Genomic DNA, 22,523 nt, shown 5'->3' with positions numbered 1-22,523 from the left:
GATACTAGAGAACATCTAGCCTTCCCATTGTTTTTCAAGATGAGGAAAATGAGTTCATCAATTGGTGTGAAAAGTATGGAAATCAGACCCCAGTGCAGTTTTGCCAGTTCCCAGATGAAACTGCTTACATTCTGTCATGTTGCCTTCAGGATCATGGCTGGGTAAGAGAAAGAGGCCAGACAAAAAGAGCAAATATGTAGGATTCCAGTTACCTGAAATAACAAGAATAAGCAAGTTTGCAGAGATAGAAAGTAGATTAGAAGTTACCAGAGGCTGGCAGAAAGGAGGAATGGGGATATATGGCTTAATGATGACAGAACTTTTGTTCGGGCCAATAAAAAAAGTTTTGGAAACAGATAGCGGTATGGTTGTACCATGTTGATAGTATATCACTGACTGTACACACTTAAAAATGGCAAATTTTATGATGTGTGTATTTATCAAAACTAAAAAGAAAAAGATAAAGGGTGGCTACAGTCATGGCTACAGTCAGCCCCCACTCTCCCTGCTTCTCTAGGCCAGTTATAGGATGGAGACAAAGACTTTAACAAGCAAGCATTGAAGAAAATTATTAAGGGGAAAGTGTAAACAGGCAGAGATAAACGCATGATGTAGGGCCATCAAATTAAAAGTGACACTTCTCTATTATTAACCCACAATTTCTCAGCAAAGTAAAATCTGTGAGCTGATACTGGAAAAAGGCCAGTTTCATAAGCTATTTAATTTTTTCTGGATAGAGTGTAAAATAACTGTTAAAGCCATAAAGGATACCATATGGCATCAAGGAAGGGAGAAAAAAAAAAAAACTTTTTTGTTGTCACTGTTATTCAAAGAACAATTAGCTCTCTATTCTCCCCCCAAATTAAGGTGCCATTAAGAGAAAAAAAAATCAAAAATATCAAGAAGACATAGCCAGAATGGAAAGAAAGTTGAAAAGATAAATAAAATGAGCATTCCTTTAGCTATATTTGGAGGAATCCTGCAGAGAAAAAAATTCCAGCTAGGCAGCATTGAGACATAGTTTATTAATGCAGTTTCCCCCACAGCAGGACACAGAAAGAGAAATTGGTAAAACAGTCACATTAAAAAATTATGACTCTTACATCTGATCTTTATGAATACACAGAAAAGAAACCGTCCTCTTGAGTCGTCCTTGGGCTGTGTTGAGGCAGAGATGCAAAGAATTTTTTCCCTTCCAAAGCCTCACAACATTTGCGCACATGGTGGGAACAAACTGAAAGCTATATTCCATCCACATTTAGGGGATTTTAAAGGTGTTTATGAAAAGACCCCAGGTGAGATTTTGAGCAGTTCTTCCAGTTATATTTTGCAATATACTTCAGTCTTTTGTTTTTAGAGAATATACAAAATTGAAATCTGCCTGAATTCCCTTTGGGGAAAAATTATAGTAGGTGCTGAACTGGTTATAAATGGAACTTCCCTAGAACCTTGGAGCTTGAAAAGTGAAAAGTGTTAGTTGCTCAGTTGTGTCTGACTCTTTGTGACCCAACAGACTGTAGCTGGATAGGCTCCTCTGTCCAAGGGATTCTCCAAGCAAGAATACTGGAGTGGGTTGCCATTCCCTTATCCAGGGGATCTTCCTGACCCAGGGATTGAACCCAGGTCTCCTGCATCGTAGGAAGACTCTCTACTGTCTGAGCCACCAGGGAAGCTGGGAAGGAGCTTACCAACCACCTAATCTAGTGTTTTGCCTAGGGTAGACTATGCTCCACTGATGAGTTATTAACTCAGTTTAGAGGGTCAGGACTAACATTGGGAGTAGAGGAAGAGGAGGAATAGAATAAAATTGAATTGCATCTAAAAGTGTGTTATATAGACTGTTTTGTGAAAGTTTTGTTTCACTTGTGTGTTTGTGTGCGTGTGCACGCATCCTGGGTTGCAACATAAAGTGTGTCTTACTTGGCATGGTCCATGGTAATTGGGTAGCTCAGAAGCTGCACAGTTCCACAGCTCACTGCTCCCTGGGGCTGATGAGCCACTGAGAAATAGAATCACAGCCTCCCCTGTGTAAAAGATGGGGTTTCATGCGACAACACACACAAGGGCATGTTATGTTGTTAGTCGCTCAGTTGTGTCCGACTCTTTGTGACCCCTAGACTGTAGCCCGCCATGCTCCTCTGTCCATGGGATTTTCCAGGCAAGAATACTGGAGTGGGTTGCCATTTGGTTCTGGTGAAAAACATTGTGAAGTTGCCAATCTAATCTAACACCCCTTGTTCCAGGTAAGATACCTGGAGTCAGAGAGGGGAAATGACTTTCCCAAGTCCATGACTCATAAACAGCCTTCCTCTCTGGGCTTACAATATCCTTTCCATTTGACTTTAATGATCAAAGCATGCTTGGAGGTGGGTGTCAATTCTTGCCCTGTGGTTTCCATGCCACTTTGGCAGCTGACATTCGATTCCTTCCTGGAGCAATTCCTGTGCTTTTGGATCAGCTGGACTCCCCTCTCCTTTCATACTCCTGCCAACCTTGCACCACCCAGGATCAGTGGTTCCCTAGGATGGGGCAGGTGTGTGGAGGGATAAATAATCTGTGCCCAGGCTTAGATGATCCATGCCAATTGGGTAGATCAGAAGGTGCACAGTTCCACAGCTTACTGTTCCCTGGGGCTGATGAGCCATTTGAGAAATAGAAGCACAGCCTCCCTGTGAAAAAGAGAGGGTTGCTTGCAACAACTCATACAAGGGCATTCTCAGAAAGAAGGCAACCAGCTGACAACTGTGGGCTTTAGGTAACTCCTGCCAGACTCTTGCACTCTGGCTGGTCTTCCTGAGCCAAAATAGAAGCATGTAGAAAGGGTTCTGTGACTGCAGAGATACAGCAGGATTATGAAAGAGGATCCTGTCTGGGATTCAAAATGCCTATGGTTTTGACTTAGAGAAGAAAACGATCTACCCCATGAATGAGCAAACATTTATATTACATTTACTCTGTGCCAGGCACTGTTCTGAGGATATTACAAATATTTACTCATTTAATCCAAATAATCAACATCTAGGCCTTAAGAGGACTCTCCTAGCTGCAGTCCTAGGCAGAAGATGGAGAAGTGTTGAGAGGTGTTAAAATAATTTGTTTTTCTTCAGGATCCGAAGACAGGAGGGCAAGCACTCTTAATAGAGTTTAGAACTATGTCATTGACAAAGTGCATTAATCAACAGTCAAATCCAGAGAGTAAAGGTCAATTGCCTACTTTCTCTTGGCAGAAGGAATTGGGAGGAGGATTGTTCTTGCAAAGATTCATCACTTTTTGATGCTTTCCAGAAGTGGTGATGGATTTTCAATGAGCCATCTACTCTTGAAAAAAAATCATCCTCATATATTTGCAGTGCAGCTGCCTTTGGTGCAGAGGGTCTGCTTGGGTCCTGAAACCACCCACTCAAGCTCATATAGAAATCAAACCTGTGCCCCTGGCCATACGATCCAGTGCTTTGTTCAGGATCGTATTCTAGAAGAGGGTTCTCAATCATTTAAAAATTAGTTTATTATTCATTTCAAAAAACTGGACCTGTACTCGGAAACTTCTAAATTTGACTTTGATAATGAAAATTAGTAGAAATTTACTGAACTGTAAGAAAGGCAAGAGTTTTTGTTTTTTTTAAGAGCAATAGGAAGTGAGGGTTTTTTTTTAAGTACCTCTATGTATCCTTATGTTTTCTATGTTAACATTTAAATCCCACAATACTCTGATTGAATCTCCATTTCATAGATGAAAGAACTAAATTAAATGACTTGCTGAAAGTAAATAGGTGAGGGACAGAATTCAGAATATAGTCTGCCTGCAGAACTCATTACTCTTTTACATCATGCTACAGCCTGAAAGTCTTTTTTTCCTTCATCTGAAAAATGATTTGGTCCTAGCAGCATTCACTGACCATGCCAAAATGTTAATTGATCTTTTCATGTCACAGCCTACCGATTATCCACAAGGAACAGCAACAGTTAAAACCTCTTCTCTGTAATTTTTTGGTTCCCTTAACAACTCTACCATGTAATTAAACTTATTTCTCAAACAGGCAGAAATGGTTCACTGAAGAATCTGAGAAGAACTGTTTAAATTACCCTTAGTTTCTTGCTCTGAGTTAACCATGGTCAAGTCTGGGCTTGGAACTGAAGTTCAGGAGGAATGTGGAGAATGCTGCTGGCCCAGAGTGTACCAGTGCTGAAGTTAAATGGGAGTCAGGGTGTATTTCCTGTTCATCTGTGAAACTTCTAACTTCGCTCTGCCCATGGTTTTTCTCCACGAACATGTCGGGTAAACATGTAGATTGCTGAATATTTATCCTTTTCTTAGAGCAGCCTCTATTGATTTGGGCAGCAAATCTCACATGGTTATTAATCATCAGAAATGGAAAATGTTTTTTTGAAAGATGTAACTATCAGAGGTTTCACATTAACGTCTTGAAAAAGATTTCCCATTATCACTACCATCTGCGGCTGTATTATGAAAATATTTGGCTTACACCACAAAGTTTATGGATTCTTTTTTTGAGTTGTCTTAGCAGAGGGACTGAAACATAAGGATGGCATTAAATGGTTAAATTACACACTGTGTTGTAATGCACAGTGAGATGGGAAACCCAGAGATTTAATACCATCATGAGTCTATAAAACCCCAGGTTTACAAATGCAAGTCAAATAAAAATCTATTAAAGTAGCCAAAAGTTGCTTTGAGCTAGAGGTCGTTAAATAAAAAGAAGATAACAGGTAAGATTATTTGGACCCACATGTCAAATAAAATGCCAAGATAAAACACCAATGGGCCATTACAAAAATACATTCATAAACTGCCTCCCTCTCCTCTCTCCTATGGGTCAAAACGAAGCTTAAGAAAATACAAAGATGTTTTCTAAGTTTGAAATCTCCAAGAAGTTAAGGGTCCATACGCCATATACAAAGTACTACACACTTTCCTGGTCTGACAATGGCTGCTCTGAGGGGACCATGCAGTTAGTACCTGGAGGGGGCAGGACGGGGAGGAGGGCTGGTGGGGGGGTATTAACCAGTACAATCTCTTCAGAGAGCTGGATGAATCCAGATATTGGAGAGTATGATCTCCTGGATGCAATGGAATTTATGTTGGGAGATTAAAGAGAAGAATTGATTTATGACTTTCTCTACCTGTTTGCAACATGTGCTCAACTTATTATCGGTATACATTGAGATGCACGGTAATTACAGTGTTGAAAAATCAGGTGCAACACACGACCACAGTAGTTAAGCTTAAGGGGGGCGGGCATTTGTCGTATTTCAGTCTGCACATCTGGTTCTATCATATTTGCCAAATGATTAATATAGGACTTTATTACAGTGAAATCCTTTTATATCAAAGTTTTATTTGCCAGGAAATAGAATATTTTCCTTCCATGTCCTTCTCCACCATCCCCCACGTTCTCTGCTGAACTCTGAAATATCCAGCGCTAGGATTCATTTGAGTGAGCAGGACAGGGAATCTGCTCTTGCCTTTGTTCAGCTCTTAAGTTCTGTGGTCACAACTGGGATATACATGCGTCCTTTGTTGTAAAAGCACATCCACAAGGGAGAAACCCTTAAGCTTATTCACAAACCAGGTAGGATGTCAGATGCCTCCAATAGTTAAAACCACAGGAATTAAATTATAAATTTTAAACTCCCTTTTATTGAAATATAAGTTTGTTTAGTATATTTACACCACACTTTATGCACATATATACATAGAAGGCAAATTCTGTCAAATAAAAAAAAAGTTTTTCTTAATAAAAAATAAAAATAAAAACAAAGTAAAGTGCATAAAACGGATTATTTTTTCTCCTTCTGGTGAACATCCTCATTGTCAAAATTTTGGCCGGTTGGGAAGGGGGAGGGATTAGAAATTCATTCTTTGACTCCGTGCACACAGGCAGCCCTGCATTTGTAGCCTTCAGGCCAAGGCGACAAGCTGTTAAGGAACAAGTCAGACAAACTGCCAGGGTCTGCAGGGCTCCCCCCATTCTGTAGGTCCTGCTCCCTTTGTCCTATCGGAGCGGTTCCCCAGCTCTTAACAGTGACCTCACCATCACGGAGCCGGAACAAAGAGAGAACACGGGAACGGGGCTCCACCAGCCAGTGTCAGAGCCCTGCTCCCGGGCCACCAGCGCGGCGATCGGTAGGAAATTGCAGAATTAGCTCAATGGCTCCAATAGAAGTTTTCCTTTTTCGGGAAAGGAAGGGGCGGGTGGAGGGGTTGCCAAGGAAGGGGCTGTATCTCCTACCGAGACTGCCACTCGGGGGCCAAACTCCGGCAGCAGCCAGTTTCTTTGGATGCAAACTCCGTGCTGGCACAGCGAGGAATCCTTTTATAGGCTGGGTGAGCTCATCCTCCCAGAACTTTGAAAGGAAACTGCTTGGGACTGCGAGAAAGGGGCAGGTGGGTGAAGCGGAAGTTTTTGGTCGCCTTCGCGCTCGGGTCTCCGGCTGGGCGTTGGCCGGCTGGTCCGCAGGAGGCGGCAGAGGCGACGGCCCTTCCCCCCATCATCCATCCCCCAGCCAGGGGTCTCACACTCTCTCTTCCTCCGGGTAATGCTAAGTCCCGGGTCGGCGGCCGTACTTAGCCTTACAGTGCAAAATGTGCTTGGCAAGGAAGTCGAGGCGGCGCTGCAGCAGCTGAGCGTGGGGGTCGGCGAGCGCGGCCAGCTCCGGGAAGCGAGGCTCGTGGTGCTGGTAGAGGCGCAGCAGCCGGGCGGCCGCGTCCTGGCCTCGGTGTAGCTCCAGGACGCGCCGCGCCGTCCGCTCTCGGAACACGCACACAGACTGCAGCAGCGGCTCGTTATATTTGTCCCACATGCCTGCCACCCGGTAACCGTGCACCAAGCCCGCCTCGTTGTCCAGAAAGACCAGCGCCCCGCCGGGGCCGCGGTGCAGGTTGCTGGTGGCTCGGTGCATGACCCGCGGGTCCCACTGCAGGCTGAAGAGGTTGCTGACTAGCCGGTCGAAGTTGGCCGTCAGGTAATCGAAGAGGATCAAGTCGGTCCATTGCACCAGGTCCACCAGCTCCGCCCGGCTCCGGTTGGCCAGCTCACCGCCGCCGGCGCGCAGGGGCCGCAGACGGCCGTCCTCGGAGCGCCAGGGCGCGGGCACCACTACGTCGGTGAGGTTAGGCAGCCAGCGAGTCAGGCTTACCACGCTGCCCTCGGTCCAGTGCGCGGCACGAAGCTCCTCCTGCACCTGAGCCCACTGCGCGCCCCGAGCCTCCACCCGAGCCAGTGCCAGCGGCGGCACGTGGCGCTGGAGGCCCAGCAAGCGCGCCAGGTAGTAGGACAGGGCCTCGCCCTGGATCTGCTCCGGGTTGATGCCGTAGCGCACGCAGGCGCGGGTGCCGTCGGCGAAGCGGGCCAGCCGGTTGGAACTGCGCCCGCAGCCCCCGCGCTCCAGGGCCACCACCCGGGCGCGGCGCGCCGCCTCCAGCCACGCCGCCGCCTGGGCCTCCGAGAAGCCCCGGGGCACCTGCTCCTCCAGGCCGCGGCTCCAGAAGACGCCCCCGTGCACCGCGGCGCGTTCCTCCGGCCGGGGCCGCCCGGTTGGCACGTGCCGCCTGCGCTCACCCGGGGGCTGCCCGGGCGGGCCGTCCGCGCCTGCCGCCAAGGTGAGCAGCGCCCGGAAAGTTTTCAGGGAGCCGCCGCGGGCGTCCCGCGCCAGGGGTGGGGGCAGAGGAAAGCGAGGCGCGGGCTCCCGGCCGCCGCTCCGGGCCAGGTGCCGCGGGAGTCCGTCTTCGGGCGTCCGGGAGGTGGGTAGCTCGGTCCTCGGCGGCAGGAGTCCGCCCCACAGCGCCAACAGCGAGCCCAGCGCCAGCAGCCAGAGCCCGGCGGTGGCGGCGGCGCCCCGCATCCTCCTGCCCATGCTCCGCGGCCACGCCGGTGCCGCCGCCGCTTCAAGCCGAGCCCCGGCGCCCGGGTCCCGGTGGCGAGGCGGGCCCGGCAGCTCGTCGGCTCCGGGGCTCCGGGCGCCTCAGCTCCATCGCGGCTGCGGGGACCTGCCTAGCGCTCCGCCCGGCACTGAGAACTCGCCTGGCTGCCGCTTCCCAGCTGCTTTTGTATTTCGCTGTGAGACCCTCCGGCGGGCGCGATTCACAGGCGCCCGGACCACGTGGGAGCGAGGGCGGGGGGAATCCCCCTCCCCCTCCTCCGCCGCCGCTCCCCGCCCCCCACTCCTCCGCCCCCTTCCCCTCCTCTTCCCCTTAAAGCGGCGATGGCTCCTTCCAAGCGGGAGCAGCGGCCCCACACTCAGTCCGGGACTTAGGGGCCGCGAGCTGGAAACCCGGCTGCAGGCGCCCGCGCGGGGGCGTGGGAGCAGGCGGCACGGAGTTGGAGTCGCGCGGGGTGGTAACGACGCGCCGCTGGCTCTCATGGGGGTTGCAGTGGGCGCGGAGTCTCTCCTGCAAGTTCAGAGTAACCCCCAATCGAGCTCCGGGCGCCGCCCGGAGTGAATGGAGGCGGGTCTTCTTGCCTTGTCCGTTTCCAACGGTGTGATTCACTCTGCCTTATATAAATCCCCGGGGAGCTCTCCGAGCCACAGAGGATGTGACTCCAGCCGGGTTAGAAGAACCATCTGTAGCAAACAACTTTGAACCGACACCGCCTTTCCCGAGCGCGCTCACTGCCCTGGTCCTGTGTGCTCTGAGATTGGTCGCTCGCCCTTTCCCGAGGGACTCTCTGGGAATTCGACCTCACTGTGCAAGAACACCTAGGCAGGTTTCATTCAACAAAGCCTCTGTCCTCGCTTCTGGACACGGAGCAGTAAAATCCACAGATGCGGTCCCCTGCTCACGGAGCTCACTCACAGTCTAGGGAGATGTTTAGGTTGCCACGACAGCCTTACAACTCAAGATCCGACCTAGTCCAGGGGACGGGGCCTCAGAGACGGGTCTCTAGAGAATGACACGATTCGGCTCCCGGGGGACGCAGAAGGGATCGAGCTTGCTCAAGACCACACAGGCAGTAAGTGAAGAAACTAAAATTCAAACGGGGGTCTCCAAGTAGCATGCCGCTTGATTTTCCCTCTATCAGGAAAGTTCACTATTTTTAGTCAAGTGGCCAGCATTCTTATTTTTTGAAGGCTCACTGTCATTTAGTCACTTTATGCCCCACATGTGATTTTCAATTCAACAAATGAAAAAACAACATACTGCATTTGACTTACTGGTTTAATGGTTTTAAGGGAAGAAGTGTTTAGGGAAGAGGGTGGAGGAGCAGAAAATGATGATAATAAAATGAAAAACAAAAACCAGCAAACCACATTGTCTTCCAGACACTTTTGGGTTCAGTCCACCAGGAAAGTTATTGGATAAGAACTGGCTCTCCCTCTTAGCTCTGTGCATGAGACTCTGTCCCAGATCCAAACCAAGATTCTCAGGTAAGACACGAGATGAGGGGTGGGGCTGGATCCCACCTCTGAAAGCAAGGGTTTGAAATCTGTTTCCTTTCACCTGTTTCTCTTGCCTTTATCCCCTCATCAGATGCACATGGGGGTTTTCAACTGCATCAGTGCGTCACCTGGTACTGATTATACTTATTTGCCAAAAAATGAATGTTCTAGAGTTATAGGGCAAGCACCCTAAGGTTTGTGACTAAATAGAGGCATCTGAAGACCACATCTAGAGACTTCCAGAGCTGCCTCAGTATACCTTCAAGTGTTTTCATATTGACTGAAATGCGGGGTTTTGGTTGAATCTCTTATGCACCCCATGGTAGCTATATCATGCCTTTATATAGATCTTATCTGATGATGAGATTACTATTGCTGTGCTATCTTACTTCATTCGAAGTTACCATCTTCCTGTTCTGTGCAAGCTCCTTACCCTCATCTTTCCCTAGAAGGCAGAGGACTACATCTTAACAACTTTCTATTTGTCTTACCAGGTAGCATAGTATATTGCACTAAAAAGGTGCTCAGTAGCGTTTAATTTTTTGTCTTTTGGTTTAACTTCTGAGAATTTTTTTTTTTTTTTTTTGGAATGCCTTGCTTTCAGCCTGGTTATAAACTATAAGCAAGATCTCCACCTTGTGGGCGTAAGTAGAATATCTTCTAATTAGAAAAGTATACATTTTCAACAGGCTGGTTAATGGCTTAAATCTGAGAATATTACTTGACTACCGTGGCCCATGCCGTGTCCTGGGGGCTATGGGGACATCCAAAGTAGTTAGTGTCACTGTCTTTTTGCCTGTTAACAGAAACTATAACTATAAGGGATAGTTCACTGTAAACTCTATGAGGAATCTGTCTTATCTTTTATGGCTGTCTGGCACAATACTTGGCACTTAGTCGGTGTTCAGTAACAACTCGCTGAATAAATCATTGGAATGTTACTGAGATAAAACTCTGCAAGTAGCATGTAACAAGTCATTAAAAAAACTGCTTACCATTAAAAGATACAAAATAAGAGCTTTCATTCATAAAAGGGGAAAAAAAATTGGTGAAGGATCCAGTTGATGGAAAAGAAGAGGAAGCACATGATTTTCAGGCTAGGAGGGCTGACTTCAACCCAGTCTCAGAATCTTCCAATCACGTTACTGGTATTGATAAAGAAACTGAAGACTTGAAGCAGTCAGCTAAGACCTTGCACCTCAGAACATGGACTGACCCTATCACAGCCAGTTGCTCATAGACATCCGACTGAATGCACTGGGTTCCCAAACAGGAAGCACTAATAGAAACTTGAACAAATGCATTGAAATGCAGAATTACAGAAAGCTGTAGGAATAAAAGAGAAACAAAAAACAAACCCAAAGTACAAGGAAGTTTAAGTCCATTATGTAAGTGATTGTTTTAGGCAGTGTTTAAAAACACTTCTCTGCTTGTAAGAGGAAGACACTCCCATTCTCCTTTACTTCCTGGCATGAGGACAACCCCCACTGCCATCCCCCTGGGGCTCCTTGGGACAGCTCAAGGCGCTGTCCACCACAATGTGGGACCACAGGCTGGCCCTTCTGGCAGTTTCTTAGGAATAGGGGAGATGCTGTTCATCTGTTCATACACAGGAACCTATTTTCACTGGAGAACTTTCCTACCAATCTTCAGAGCTTCTCCCTGAGCCTCAGCTTCCAACTGCTTCACACTTGTCCACAGTCCTGTTAGAAGAATGATTTGTCTCATAAAAGAGTGCCTGCTGGAGAAGAAGAAGAGGTGGAGTTGAGGGGTGGGTGCAGGGCAACAGGCTGGGGGTTGGGAGGTTTTCTAAATCAAGCATTTCCTCTTCAGTTCAGTTCAGTTGCTCAGTCGTGTCCGACTCTTTGCGACCCCATGAATCACAGCACGCCAGGCCTGCCTGTCCATCACCATCTCCCGGAGTTCACTCAGACTCAGATCCATCGAGTCAGTGATGCCATCCAGCCATCTCATCCTTTGTCATCTCCTTCTCCTCCTGCCCCCAATCCCTCCCAGCATCAGAGTCTTTTCCAGTGAGTCAACTCTTCACATGAGGTGGCCAAAGTACTGGAGCTTCAGCTTTAGCATCATTCTTTCCAAGGAAATCCCAGGGCTGATCTCCTTCAGAATGGACTGGTTGGATCTCCTTGTAGTCCAAGGGACTCTCAAGAGTCTTCTCCAACATCACAGTTCAAAAGCATCAATTCTTCGGCGCTCAGCCTTCTTCACAGTCCAACTCTCACATCCATACGTGACCACAGCAAAAACCACAGCCTTGACTAGATGGACCTTTGTTGGCAAAGTAATGTCTCTGCTTTTGAATATGCTATCTAGGTTGGTCATAACTTTTCTTCCAAGGAGTAAGTGTCTTTTAATTTCATGGCTGCAATCACCATCTACAGTGATTTTGGAGCCCCCAAAGATAAAGTCTGATACTATTTCCACTGTTTCCCCATCTATTTCCCATGAAGTGATGGGACCGGATGCCATGATCTTTGTTTTCTGAATGTTGAGCTTGAAGCCAACTCTTCCACTCTCCTCTTTCACTTTCATCAAGAGGCTTTTTAGCTCTTCACTTTCTGCCATAAGGGTGGTGTCATCTGCATATCTGAGGTTATTGGTATTTCTCCTGGCAATCTTGATTCCAGCTTGTGCTTCCTCCAGCCCAGCGTTTCTCATGATTTACTCTGCATAGAAGTGAAATAAGCAGGGTGACAATATACAGCCTTGACGTACTCCTTTTCCTATTTGGAACCAGTCTGTTGTTCCATGTCCAGTTCTAGCTGTTGCTTCCTGACCTGCATACAGATTTCTCAAGAGGCAGATCTATGAGTACCAGTTTCCACATCTGAGAAATGAGGGTGATAAACCCTACCTACCTCATATGATTGTTGTGAAGTTCATGTGAGATGTTGCTAATAACCGTAACAACATTAACAGCAAATGCTTATTGAGCACTTATTATGGGCTAGGCACAGGTCTGAGCTCTGCACATGTGTTCTCCTTTCACCATCCCGACAAGAAACCAAAGCTTAACCAGTAACTGGCCTGAAGTTACATGGCAAGTAAAGTTGAAGTTAAGTTGCTCAGTCGTATCCAACTCTTTTGCAACCCCATGGACTGTAGGCTCTGTCCATGGGGTTTTCCAGTCAAGAGTACTGGAATGGGTTCCCATTTCCTTCTCGAGGGGATCCTCCCAACCCAGGAATCGAACCTGAGTTTCCCGCATTGTAGGCAGATGCTTTACCGTCTGAGCCACCAGGGAAGTCCACATAGCAAGTAATGATGAGGCCAAACTCTTGGGAAATTATAAACTACTAAGAAAATGACAGATATAAAAAATTTTAAATTAAAGTAAACTCAACTGTATGCAGGTCAGGAAGCAACAGTTAGAACTGGACATGGAACAACAGACTGGTTCCAAATCGAGAAAGGAGTATATCAAGGCTGTGTATTGTCACCCTGCTTATTTAACTTACATGCAGAGTACGTCATGAGAAATGCTGGACTGGATGAAGCACAAGCTGGAATCAAGATTGCCAGGAGAAATATCAATAACCTCAGGTATGCAGATGATACCACCCTTATGGCAGAAAGTGAAGAAGAACTAAAGAGCCTCTTGATGAAAGTGAAAGAAGAGAGTGAAGAAGTTGGCTTCAAGCTCAACATTCAGAAAACTAAGATCATGGCATCTGATCCCATCACTTCATGGCAAATAGATGGGGAAACAGTGATAGACTTCATTTTGGGGGCTCTAAAATCACTGCAGATGGTGACTGCAGCCATGAAATTAAGCTATGTTTGCTCCTTGGAAGAAAAGTTATGACCAACCTAGATAGCATATTAAAAAGCAGAGACATTACTTTGCCAACAAAGGTCCATCTAGTCCAAGCTACGGTTTTTCCAGTAGTAATGTATGGATGTGAGAGTTGGACTAAAAAGAAAGCTGAGCACCAAAGAATTGATGCTTTTGAACTGTGGTGTTGGAGAAGACTCTTGAGAGTCCCTTGGACTGCAAGGAGATCCAACCAGTCCATCCTAAAGGAAATCAGTCCGGAATATTCATAGGAAGGACTGATGCTGAAGCTGAAACTCCAGTACTTGGCCACCTAATGTGAAGAACTGACTCACTGGAAAAGACCCTGATGCTGGGAAAGATTGAAGGTGGAAGGAGAAGGGGACTACAGAGGATGAGAGGGTTGGATGGCATCACCGACTCAATGGACATGAGTTTGAGTAAACTCCGGGAGTTGATGATGGACAGGGAGGCCTGGCGTGCTGCAGTCCATGCGGTCGAAAAGAGTCAGACATGACTGAATGACTGAACTGAACTGAAACTCAACTCAGATTTTGCTCTGAAGTGTTCTCAGGGGTGGCTCTTAAGTAAAATGCTGAAAAGCATGAATCCTCAAACCAAACTGTTCAGATTTAAAATTTATCAATGGTGTGATTTTGAGTAAGTTACTTGACCTCTCTGTGCCTCTGTGTCCTATCTTTAAAACACAGTAATACCAGTGCTATTGATATTACTAGTTACAACACCAGTATACTATCTGATGAGTAATATGTGTGTGTATATTAGTGTCTGACTGTGTGACCCCATGGACTGCAGCCCACCAGGCTCCTCTGTCCATGGAATTCTCCAGGTAAGAATTCTGGAGTGGGTTGCCATTACCTTCTACACAGGTGAGTAATAGGAATTGGTTAATAGTGATAACCTTACAGTTTATCCTGATTAAATTAGCATCTGTACGTAAAGCTCTTAGAAGACAAAGTCCAATATACATGTGTATACACATATGTATATATGCACACACATATATACAGTTTTTCCTTGATGGCTTAGCAGGTTAAGAATCTGCCTGCAATGCAGGAGACAGAGGAGATGCAGTTTCCATCCCTGGGTTGGGATGATCCCCTGGAGGAGGGCTTGGCAATCCACTCCAGTATTTTTGCCTGGAGAATCCCATGGACAGAGGAGCCTGGCGGGCTTCCTGGTGTCCATAGGGTTGCAAAGAGTGGGACACGACTGAAGTGACTGAGCGCACACACACACGTAGTTAATTTGCAGTGTGTTAGTTTCAAGTGTACAACAAAGTGATTCAGTTATACACATATATATGTATATATTTATTCTTTCTCAGATTTCTTTCCATTATAGGTTATTACAAGATATTTGATATAGTTCCCTGTGCTATACAGTAGGTCCTTGTTTTATATATAATAGTGTGTATCTTTTAACCCCAAAGCCTAGTTTTCATTATTCCCTTTTCTTTCTGGTTCTCTATTTTTCTCCTTCTTTTCCTGTTGCTGTCCTGCACCAAGCCTCACTTGAGTCTTGAGAAACATAATGCAGGTGGCGACCCTGCCCAATGTACCCTCTTAAGCCCCAGATGAGCATCATCCCTGAAATATTTTACTCTCTTCCTTCCCTATAGACTCAGTCCATTTGGTCCAGAGTTCCCAGTGTAACTCTTGTTGAAATCCCAGAGCCTCCAACCAGCCTTGAACAGCTGGCTTTCTCTCACTACTCTGCCTCATTCAATCCTGACCTTTTCTGGGTCTTCTGAGTATCAAGCCTTTCTGGGGGAAAGATGCCAACATGCACCCTCCTGAATGCTTCTGCAAAACAGAAAAGAGGGAAAGACCATGTCAGAGATAAGTACAGTATTCCTTGAAACTGGGTATGACTCCTGTTTTAGCTGTTACTAGCCGTGTGACTTCAGGTAGCTTTCAAGTCTCGCTGGGCCACAGTTTCATTATTTGTGTTTCCTGCTCTACTCTGTCTCCCCCTAGGGTACCTTATTTTTCTGCTTGGGGATCATTTTCCTTTTCTTAGTGTCTATTTGACCATGATCTGGATCTCCCAAGAAATGCTTAACTGATTTCATCTTTATATATTTGGCTGTTAGGGACAGGTATTATACACACCTGACTCTAGGTAAATCCTGTTGGATAGCTAGAAGGAGGTCTGGAAACATAGTCTTTACAATCAACCTGTCTACATGAGTGAGTTCTAGTTGTTGTTGTTTTGGCCATATCATGGAGCATGTGGGATCTTAGTTCTCTGACCAGAGATCAAACCCATGATCTCTGTGATGGAAGTGCTGAGTCTTAACTGCTGGACCACCAGGCAAGTCTGAGTCTCAGATTTAAGAACACACTGTGTTTCTGGAAAGAAAGTCAAGGTTGACACGAACCCTTAATTTATGTTGAGACTAATAGTTACAGGATTCTCTTTGTTTCATGTAGCTCTCTTTTTGACCTGCTTTTGGAAAAGGTTCCTATAGCCACTGGTGTTAAAGACTAGAATCTAGAGTTGGAGCCTTGGTGAATTAATTTAGTAAATTTCAAAGCAGTTGCTGATGCATATCTCAGTCATATATCATCATACCCTAGTAAGATGGTAAAATGATGGTAAAAATTCTGGACTGGGCATTTGGGGACATGAATTTCTTTCTCTACTATAACTTAGTTCAACTGACGTTTATTGCTCATGTGGTAAAGGCCAAGAATGAGCAAAAAGCGATGGCATCGGATTTTCTTTTGTCTTTAACACCTGCATCAGGAAACACTGGTTGTCTTTTCTTCACCCTTCTCCCTTCCCTTCCTGCTTCTTGGCAGGTCTCCATCCTCCTCCCTGTGCCTGGTGCTGGAAGGGAGGCTGAATCCTGATTGGGCTAAATCAATCAAGTCCCTTCCATCACCTTGCAGGATTTAGGGACAGACAAATGGCAGCCATTCTAGCCAGTGACCCCAGAAGAGAAGCCCACAGTGAGATTTCTGGAAAAGATGTCTGTGCCATGACAAAAAGACGCAGAAAAGATACGGCATTTTCCTCCATGGCTCAGGTCTAGATTTGAGGCCTGGAACTGTGGCCATCATCGTGTAACTGCAAGGGGAACTAAGTGGACACACTGAGAGGAGCAGAGCAGAAAGAGGGAAGGAAATCCCTGGTGATGTCTTCACATCCTTGGTGATGTCACCAAGCTCCTGGATTAATCCACTCTGGAGCCATCCTGCCTCTGGAGTTCCCTGGAGGTTTAACCCACTCTGTGTTGGGGGTTTTGTTCTTCGCAGCCAAAAGATTCCTAAATGATATACCTCTCACATGGGAATTTGCAAACCAGGAAGAGGGCAGACATATAAACGGAACTCTTCCACCACATCTGTGCTGCTGGGAAAGCAGTGTGCTGTGGTCTTGTGGCGTATGTTCTTGCAGCCAGGCTGAGTCTTGCGCTTATTGGCTGTGTTGTCTTGGGAAAGTCACTTAACCTATTAACTCATCTGATAAAGGGAGGTGAAAACCTCACCTGCCTTGTTATGATGTTGTGTGGATGAAATGCACACTAAGACTTACTAAGTGCTCAATAACTGTGATCAATGGCTCCAGCTATTATGGAAATATTAATGGAAACCACACAAGAGCCCAGAGGAGGGAGCAAGTAATTCTACTAGAGAAGAATTAGGAGGAAGGCTTCACCAAGGAGACAGATGTGAATCTAGGTCTTGAAGGGTAACTGGGGATTTGCAGGTCAGGGTTTGGGGAGGAAGAACGTTGGGGGTGAGCAGAAGGAGGCGTGTTGAGTTCATTCCTGCATTTCAGGAGCTCAGTGTCCTCATCCTTAAAAGCACTTGAATGTGTTGGATTATCTTAATCCTCTTTTCATGAAAGAAACAAATCTCAGATCCGTTCCCTAAACTGAGAAGCTCCAGATGGGAGATTCTTCGTGGCCCCTTTATCACTCACCTATCATTTTTCAACCCATCCTGGGGAAATTCACTCAACAAACATTTGCCACTGAAGAAGGTGACTCTCGCTGGCTTTGTTGGTTTCTTTGTTCATAGCAGCCCAGAGCCTTATCTGCTGTGCAATTAGCAATGCTGTGCTTCTTCAGCTTCCCCAGGTCCCATGCATCTCATCAGTCAGATAGATGCTGACGCTTAATTAAGCTTGTAAAGCTTTCTGATTTCCTTAGATGAAAGGTGGCCCGTAAGTACCAGGTTTTATTTTGGTGGCTCCTGCCAAGGGTTATTATAAATAGGACTGAGTGCCACGTGGCTGAGCTCTTAGGGTGATAATGTGTCAAGACCAATTGAGGCTGCCGAGAGCAGAGATATTATCATAATGGTTCCATCATAGGTGGTGGGTGTTAATGGAAGTGACTGTGAAAAAAATATATACTGGAGGCAGCGAAGCTGGACCAGAGGTGGCTGCGAGTGAAATATCGGCAGTTCCTGGGATCTCCATCATAATCATTAGCTATATTAGCCTCAGAGCCATTCTTCTGCCATCTCTTCTAGACCAGGCTCAAATTCAAGTAAAAATGATGCTTTAACTCCAAATGAAAATATATTCCCTTGCTGCTTTTTAAAATCCATTTACATTAAAATGATGGCCAGTAGGTAAGTAATTTATAACTGGGGGGCTCACTGCAGAGTGGCGGGTGCCGTTGGAATAGCGAGCAGCCTAAGTTGGAGACCGAGGGATTTCCAGGCCTGGCCAGAGTCATCGCTGTTGGCCTGAAGAGGGGCTGCAGGAATATGCAAAAACAAGGGGTAACTTAGGGACACTCCCTGGTAGGGAATGGTGAATGGAGAGGTGGCATTGTATTTCAACAGGAAGGTGGGTGAGCAAACAGAATTTCTGCAGTCATTCAGCCCTTGTTAAGAATGTGCGAGCTTCCTGGCCTCTGGGGTTTCATTTTCTGAAACCCGGCCTTCCCCTTCGATGGAAGACAGTCAACAATATCTGATGATGGTGATGTTGATGATGACGACAATGGTTTAACCCCATTGCTAGTTGAACTTTCCCCATTCTTTTGAGGTCCAGTTAATCTTGACCCAAATTCCTTTTCCATGGCCTGGGAGGGTCCAGAAACATTCCCTCCCTTTCTGAGAGTGTCTGGGCCTCTGTCCCTCAAGCTTGTCTCTCTGTGTCCGCCTCCTGCTTCTCTGCTTGTTGCTTTGACTCCAACACACAGTAGCGTGGATGTGAGGTTCACTGCCTTATCCGCAGACCCCACCCCCAAATCCGCTTGGGCCAAGAGATGAGTTTAATAGGTTTGCTGAAGATCTACAGGGGCTTCTGGGGTGGGGCTGGGGTCACCTCTTTATGTAAAGCCTTCTTTCATCCAGCTCTCCTTTCCCTTTCCTTCTCCCCTTTGTGGAGAAACAGGCAAAATTTCCCTCTTCTCTCATGGCCTGCTCCCATCCAGGCCTCAGCAGGATCTCAGCTTCTTCCACCTCAGGTCTAGGTTTACCTTGGGATCAGGTTGGGAACAGAACTCTGGGGGGCACCACTGAAAGATTCTGGGGGTCCTTTCTGCAGGTGGTGTGATGTGTGAGAGCTTTTCATGAACTCAGTCTTTACGACCTTCCCCCTCTCCACCCCTTGGAGGTATTAGTCCTCCATTTCACTGATGGGAAAACCAGAGTACCATGAGAAGTAAGACTTCTAATTGGCCTGGGACACTTTTGCAAAGTAACAGAAAAATTTCAAATCTAGTCAGCTCAGAGACAGAGGTTAGCTTAACTGCAGTGCCATATGACCTCCTGGAGCTGGGAAACACCCTGGCCAGTTAAGCAAGGGGCCTCCTACAAGGGGCTCATCCCTTCCTGGCATGTTGTCTTACACCAGGCCTGTTGGAAACGTGTATTTACATCTCTCTTTCTCTCTGCTAGGTGATTGAGCCCAGCTCATCTCCTGAGAGGCCTGTCGTAGCACAGAAAGCTCCCCGTGATTAATATCATATGGGGGTGGATAAGGGGGATTGGAAAAGAAGTGGGCTGGACTGGCTGCCTGACCCAGTGGTCCTGAGGACAGCACTCTCTCCATCTCAGGACAAGATTAGCCTGAGTTAAGGTCAGCACTGCAGGGATGACCATCCCCTGCTATAATTTCTCCTCTGATTTCACGCCTCCTGAGAACCGACTCCGAGACTGCGACGCAGAAGCAGCGAATTGCCTCCATGGGGCTGGGCATGTTTGTTATGCACCGGGCACTGAGACTCCCGGCTCCTGAATATCTCTGGTTCCTTTTCATTTCCCCAGAAGAAAACAGGAAGAAAAAAAAACAAAGCAGAGGCCGTTTCTTGCCTGCTTGAGTTTAAAGAACAAGAGCCTTTTAGGGACAATGTGGGCCTGAGGAATAGCAGGAGGAGAGCTGAGGAATAATGATGGTGATATATTTCTAGAGCTCCTTGCAGTTTTGCTGAGTTCTTTCCTGTGACAGTCTTGTTGAATTTTTACAATAATCTGCTAGGGAGGGGGTTGGGACTTCCCTTGTAGCTCAGCTGGTAAAGAATCCGCCTACAATGTGGGAGACCTGGGTTTTGTCCCTGGGTTGGGAAGATCCCCTGGAGGAGGGCATGGCAACCCACTCCAGTATTCTTGCCTGGAGAATCCGCAGACGGAGGAGCCAGGTGGGTTACTGTCCATGCGGTCACAAAGAGTCGGACAGGACTGAGGACTAAGCACAGAGATGGGTAGTAAGGCAAGTGTTAGTGACTGTTGCTATTTTATGAAGGAGAAACTGAGCCTCCTTGTGTGATGGAGGGTTGTGTGATGAGTCCAAGGATGTACAGCTAGGTCCTGGCAGGCCTGGAACTTGCACACGCTTTATCTGGCTTCCACGTCAGAGCTTTTCCATGGCGTTTCATCCCCATGGCATTCACGCTTTGTTCAGTTTAGTCCACATCTGCAGACTTCGTCGCAACCTCTGGTTTTCCACACGGTTGCAAATCCCTGTTGAATGTATGTTACAGTGACCACTAAAACTCCACTAAGGAGGGCAGGAAAAGGAGCCCAGGAACAGTTCCCCAAAACCTGTAATAGTTAAAAGCCCCTCTTGCCTTAAATGGTGCTTTCTGTTTCTCTCATTAGCAAGTGTGACAAAAAGGAGGAGGGAAAGAAAAACCAGAGGGTTGTGGAAAAAGAAAGAGATTATCTTGAAATCATTTTCTTTGCCAGCCTGATTCTGTTAAGAAATAGAAGATTTAATCAATGAGAGTCAGAGGCAGAAAGAGGGGGTAATTACTGATCATTGGATTATGGGAGGGGATAGTTATCATAAAACACCTCTGAGATGGCAGAGAAGAAATGGTGAAAAACAAGAGGTTTTCTCTTACTTCTCTGCTCCTATACTTGATACCCTTGCTCGCACAGGGCAAAAACCAAGCCAAGAGACCAAGGTAGGGCGCTTGACCTTGTTGCCTTTCTCCATTGAGAGGGTCACTTAGTTGGGGATGATGACAGATCTGTATGGCTGTTTAGGCTCAGAGAGGATGCCTAGACTACATAGAAGTCTTCCCGCCTTGATTTTCTTTCTTTTAAGATGGGATGTTAATGCTTGCCTTACAGGAGTATTATGAGAATTGAATAAGGGTATGGGATTTAATAAATAAAGCAGGTGAGATATTCCAATACAGTTTCTGGCATATAGTCGGTATTCAATAAGTATTAAAACCAAACACTCAGCTGCATGGAAACATGCCTGAGAGGACATACTGAGTGCTTAATAGCATTACTCTTTAAGAAAAATATCTGTGTGGGAGCGACACTTTTACTTTTTATCATATATATTTTTTCTTTATCCTTCCTGATGCATTTGAGAAAGCATTCTGTATGTGTTAATGGATGTGTGTGGAGGCTCAAGTTAAAAGTTAAAATCAGATTTAGAGTAATGAAGAACATGATATTTTGATACCCCCATCTTTGTGTGATGGTAAAATTTGTTCTCACTACTCTTGAGTCACTTGTGGTCCCTTTGATGCCAAGTGACAGAAATGGACTGGCTAAGTCAAGAAGCAGGAATGGGATTTGGTAGAAGGATGCTGAAGTAGTTCCCAGCATCAGGAAAGGACCTGAAAATTGGGTATTGGAAAGCACCAGAACTCCACGGCGCCAGGTAGACAAGCAGGAGGGCCTTCCCTCAAAAGTGCAGGTATACCATGTCTCAGCTCCAGTCACCTCCCATTCAAGTGTTTATGTTCCAGGGAGAGGAAATCTAACTGGTCCATCTGAGGACAGCTGTTTCCACCATATTGGTTCACCTGGCCTTTGCACTGTGACAGGGAAGGTAGTATATGAGAAAGCATAAAAGGAAGCAGTTTGGACTTCCCTGATGGTGCAATGGATAAGAATGTGCCTGCCAGTGTAGGGGACACAGGTTCGATTCCCGGTCGGTTGCTGCAGAGCAACTAAGCCTATACACACAACTCCCGAAACGTGCATTCTCCAGGGCCAGCAAGCTGCAGCTACTGACGCCTGCGCCTTAGAGCCCGTGCTCAGCAACAAGAGCAACCACTGCAATGAGAAGCCCACGCGCCGTAACTAGAGAGCAGGCCCCGCTTGCCACAACTAGAGAAAGTCCACACTCAGCAACAAAGACCCAGCACAGCCAAAAATAAATAAATAAATAAAATTTAAAAAAAAAAAGGGTCAGTTCTGAGCTGGACCATGATGTTGTAGGTACCTACCCCACTAGTCTGTACTGTTTGAGTTTTGAAAATTATAATCTTGTGTTATTTTAAAAGTAACATTGAGGAAACTCTTAACCATGCACGAAATAAGGAGAGCTGTTCTGTAAGATCTTAGCAGAATGTATTTTGTGCATCTCTTATAAGGAGCCAATACAAATCATAACCAAGGAGCATTATATGCCTGGTGATACATCATAGGGCAACACATCAGCTCTGGGTCTGCATAAATGCTGATTTTGATGGCAAACACACCCACACCACAAAAACAATGCCTGTCTTTTTGACTCCAACTGTTAGCAGATCCAAAATTTCCATAACTTTTGTCTAGCACTGCCTCTTGAATTAGGAAGGGAGTTTGAGACCTTTATTAGGGTAAAGGAAAGCAATAGGGGATTTCTGATTTCCCTATCACTAGCTGTTATTTTATGGTGTTTAGGAGGCCTGCAGAGTGGATACAAAGGTATGCAGGGTGTGTGTGTCTGTGTGTGTGTGAGAAAGAGAGAAGAGGCAGCATTTCCTTGCTCTCGGGCACAATGATTTAGCCAGTTCTGTCTTGTATGAACCAAGCTCCAATCCAGATTGCATTTTCAATGCTGACCTTCTGTGTTTCCCAGGAAAGAGGAGCCCAGTCATGGGTCCCAA

The 22,523-nt window shown here is 46.3% G+C and overlaps 2 protein-coding genes across 2 annotated transcripts in view; one reads left to right on the top strand and one right to left on the bottom strand.

Moving 5' to 3' along the window:
• Positions 1 to 1,006: 1,006 nt before the first annotated feature.
• FJX1 (four-jointed box kinase 1) lies at positions 1,007 to 8,080 on the bottom strand. The gene has a single exon (XM_060400056.1). It carries the CDS (start codon positions 7,873 to 7,875, stop codon positions 6,562 to 6,564), a length of 1,314 nt encoding a protein of 437 aa, XP_060256039.1. The 5' UTR covers positions 7,876 to 8,080; the 3' UTR covers positions 1,007 to 6,561.
• The window catches only part of PAMR1 (peptidase domain containing associated with muscle regeneration 1), a 193,211-nt gene continuing 178,129 nt past the window's right edge, over positions 7,442 to 22,523 (top strand). The window contains exon 1 of the mRNA XM_012096235.5: positions 7,442 to 7,621. The gene's annotated coding sequence lies outside the window, so the exon portion shown is untranslated. The remainder of the gene's footprint in view (positions 7,622 to 22,523) is intronic.

This window comes from Ovis aries, chromosome 15, assembly GCF_016772045.2.
Source record: "Ovis aries strain OAR_USU_Benz2616 breed Rambouillet chromosome 15, ARS-UI_Ramb_v3.0, whole genome shotgun sequence".
Lineage (NCBI taxonomy): Eukaryota > Metazoa > Chordata > Mammalia > Artiodactyla > Bovidae > Ovis > Ovis aries.
Note: the sequence above shows the minus strand (reverse complement) of the source record. Positions and strands in the feature narration are given on the sequence as shown.

What these genes read in the sequence shown, in the direction of transcription:
- FJX1 (XM_060400056.1), bottom strand. Translation starts at nt 7,875, where the DNA reads ATGGGCAGGAGGATGCGGGGCGCCGCCGCCACCGCCGGGCTCTGGCTG.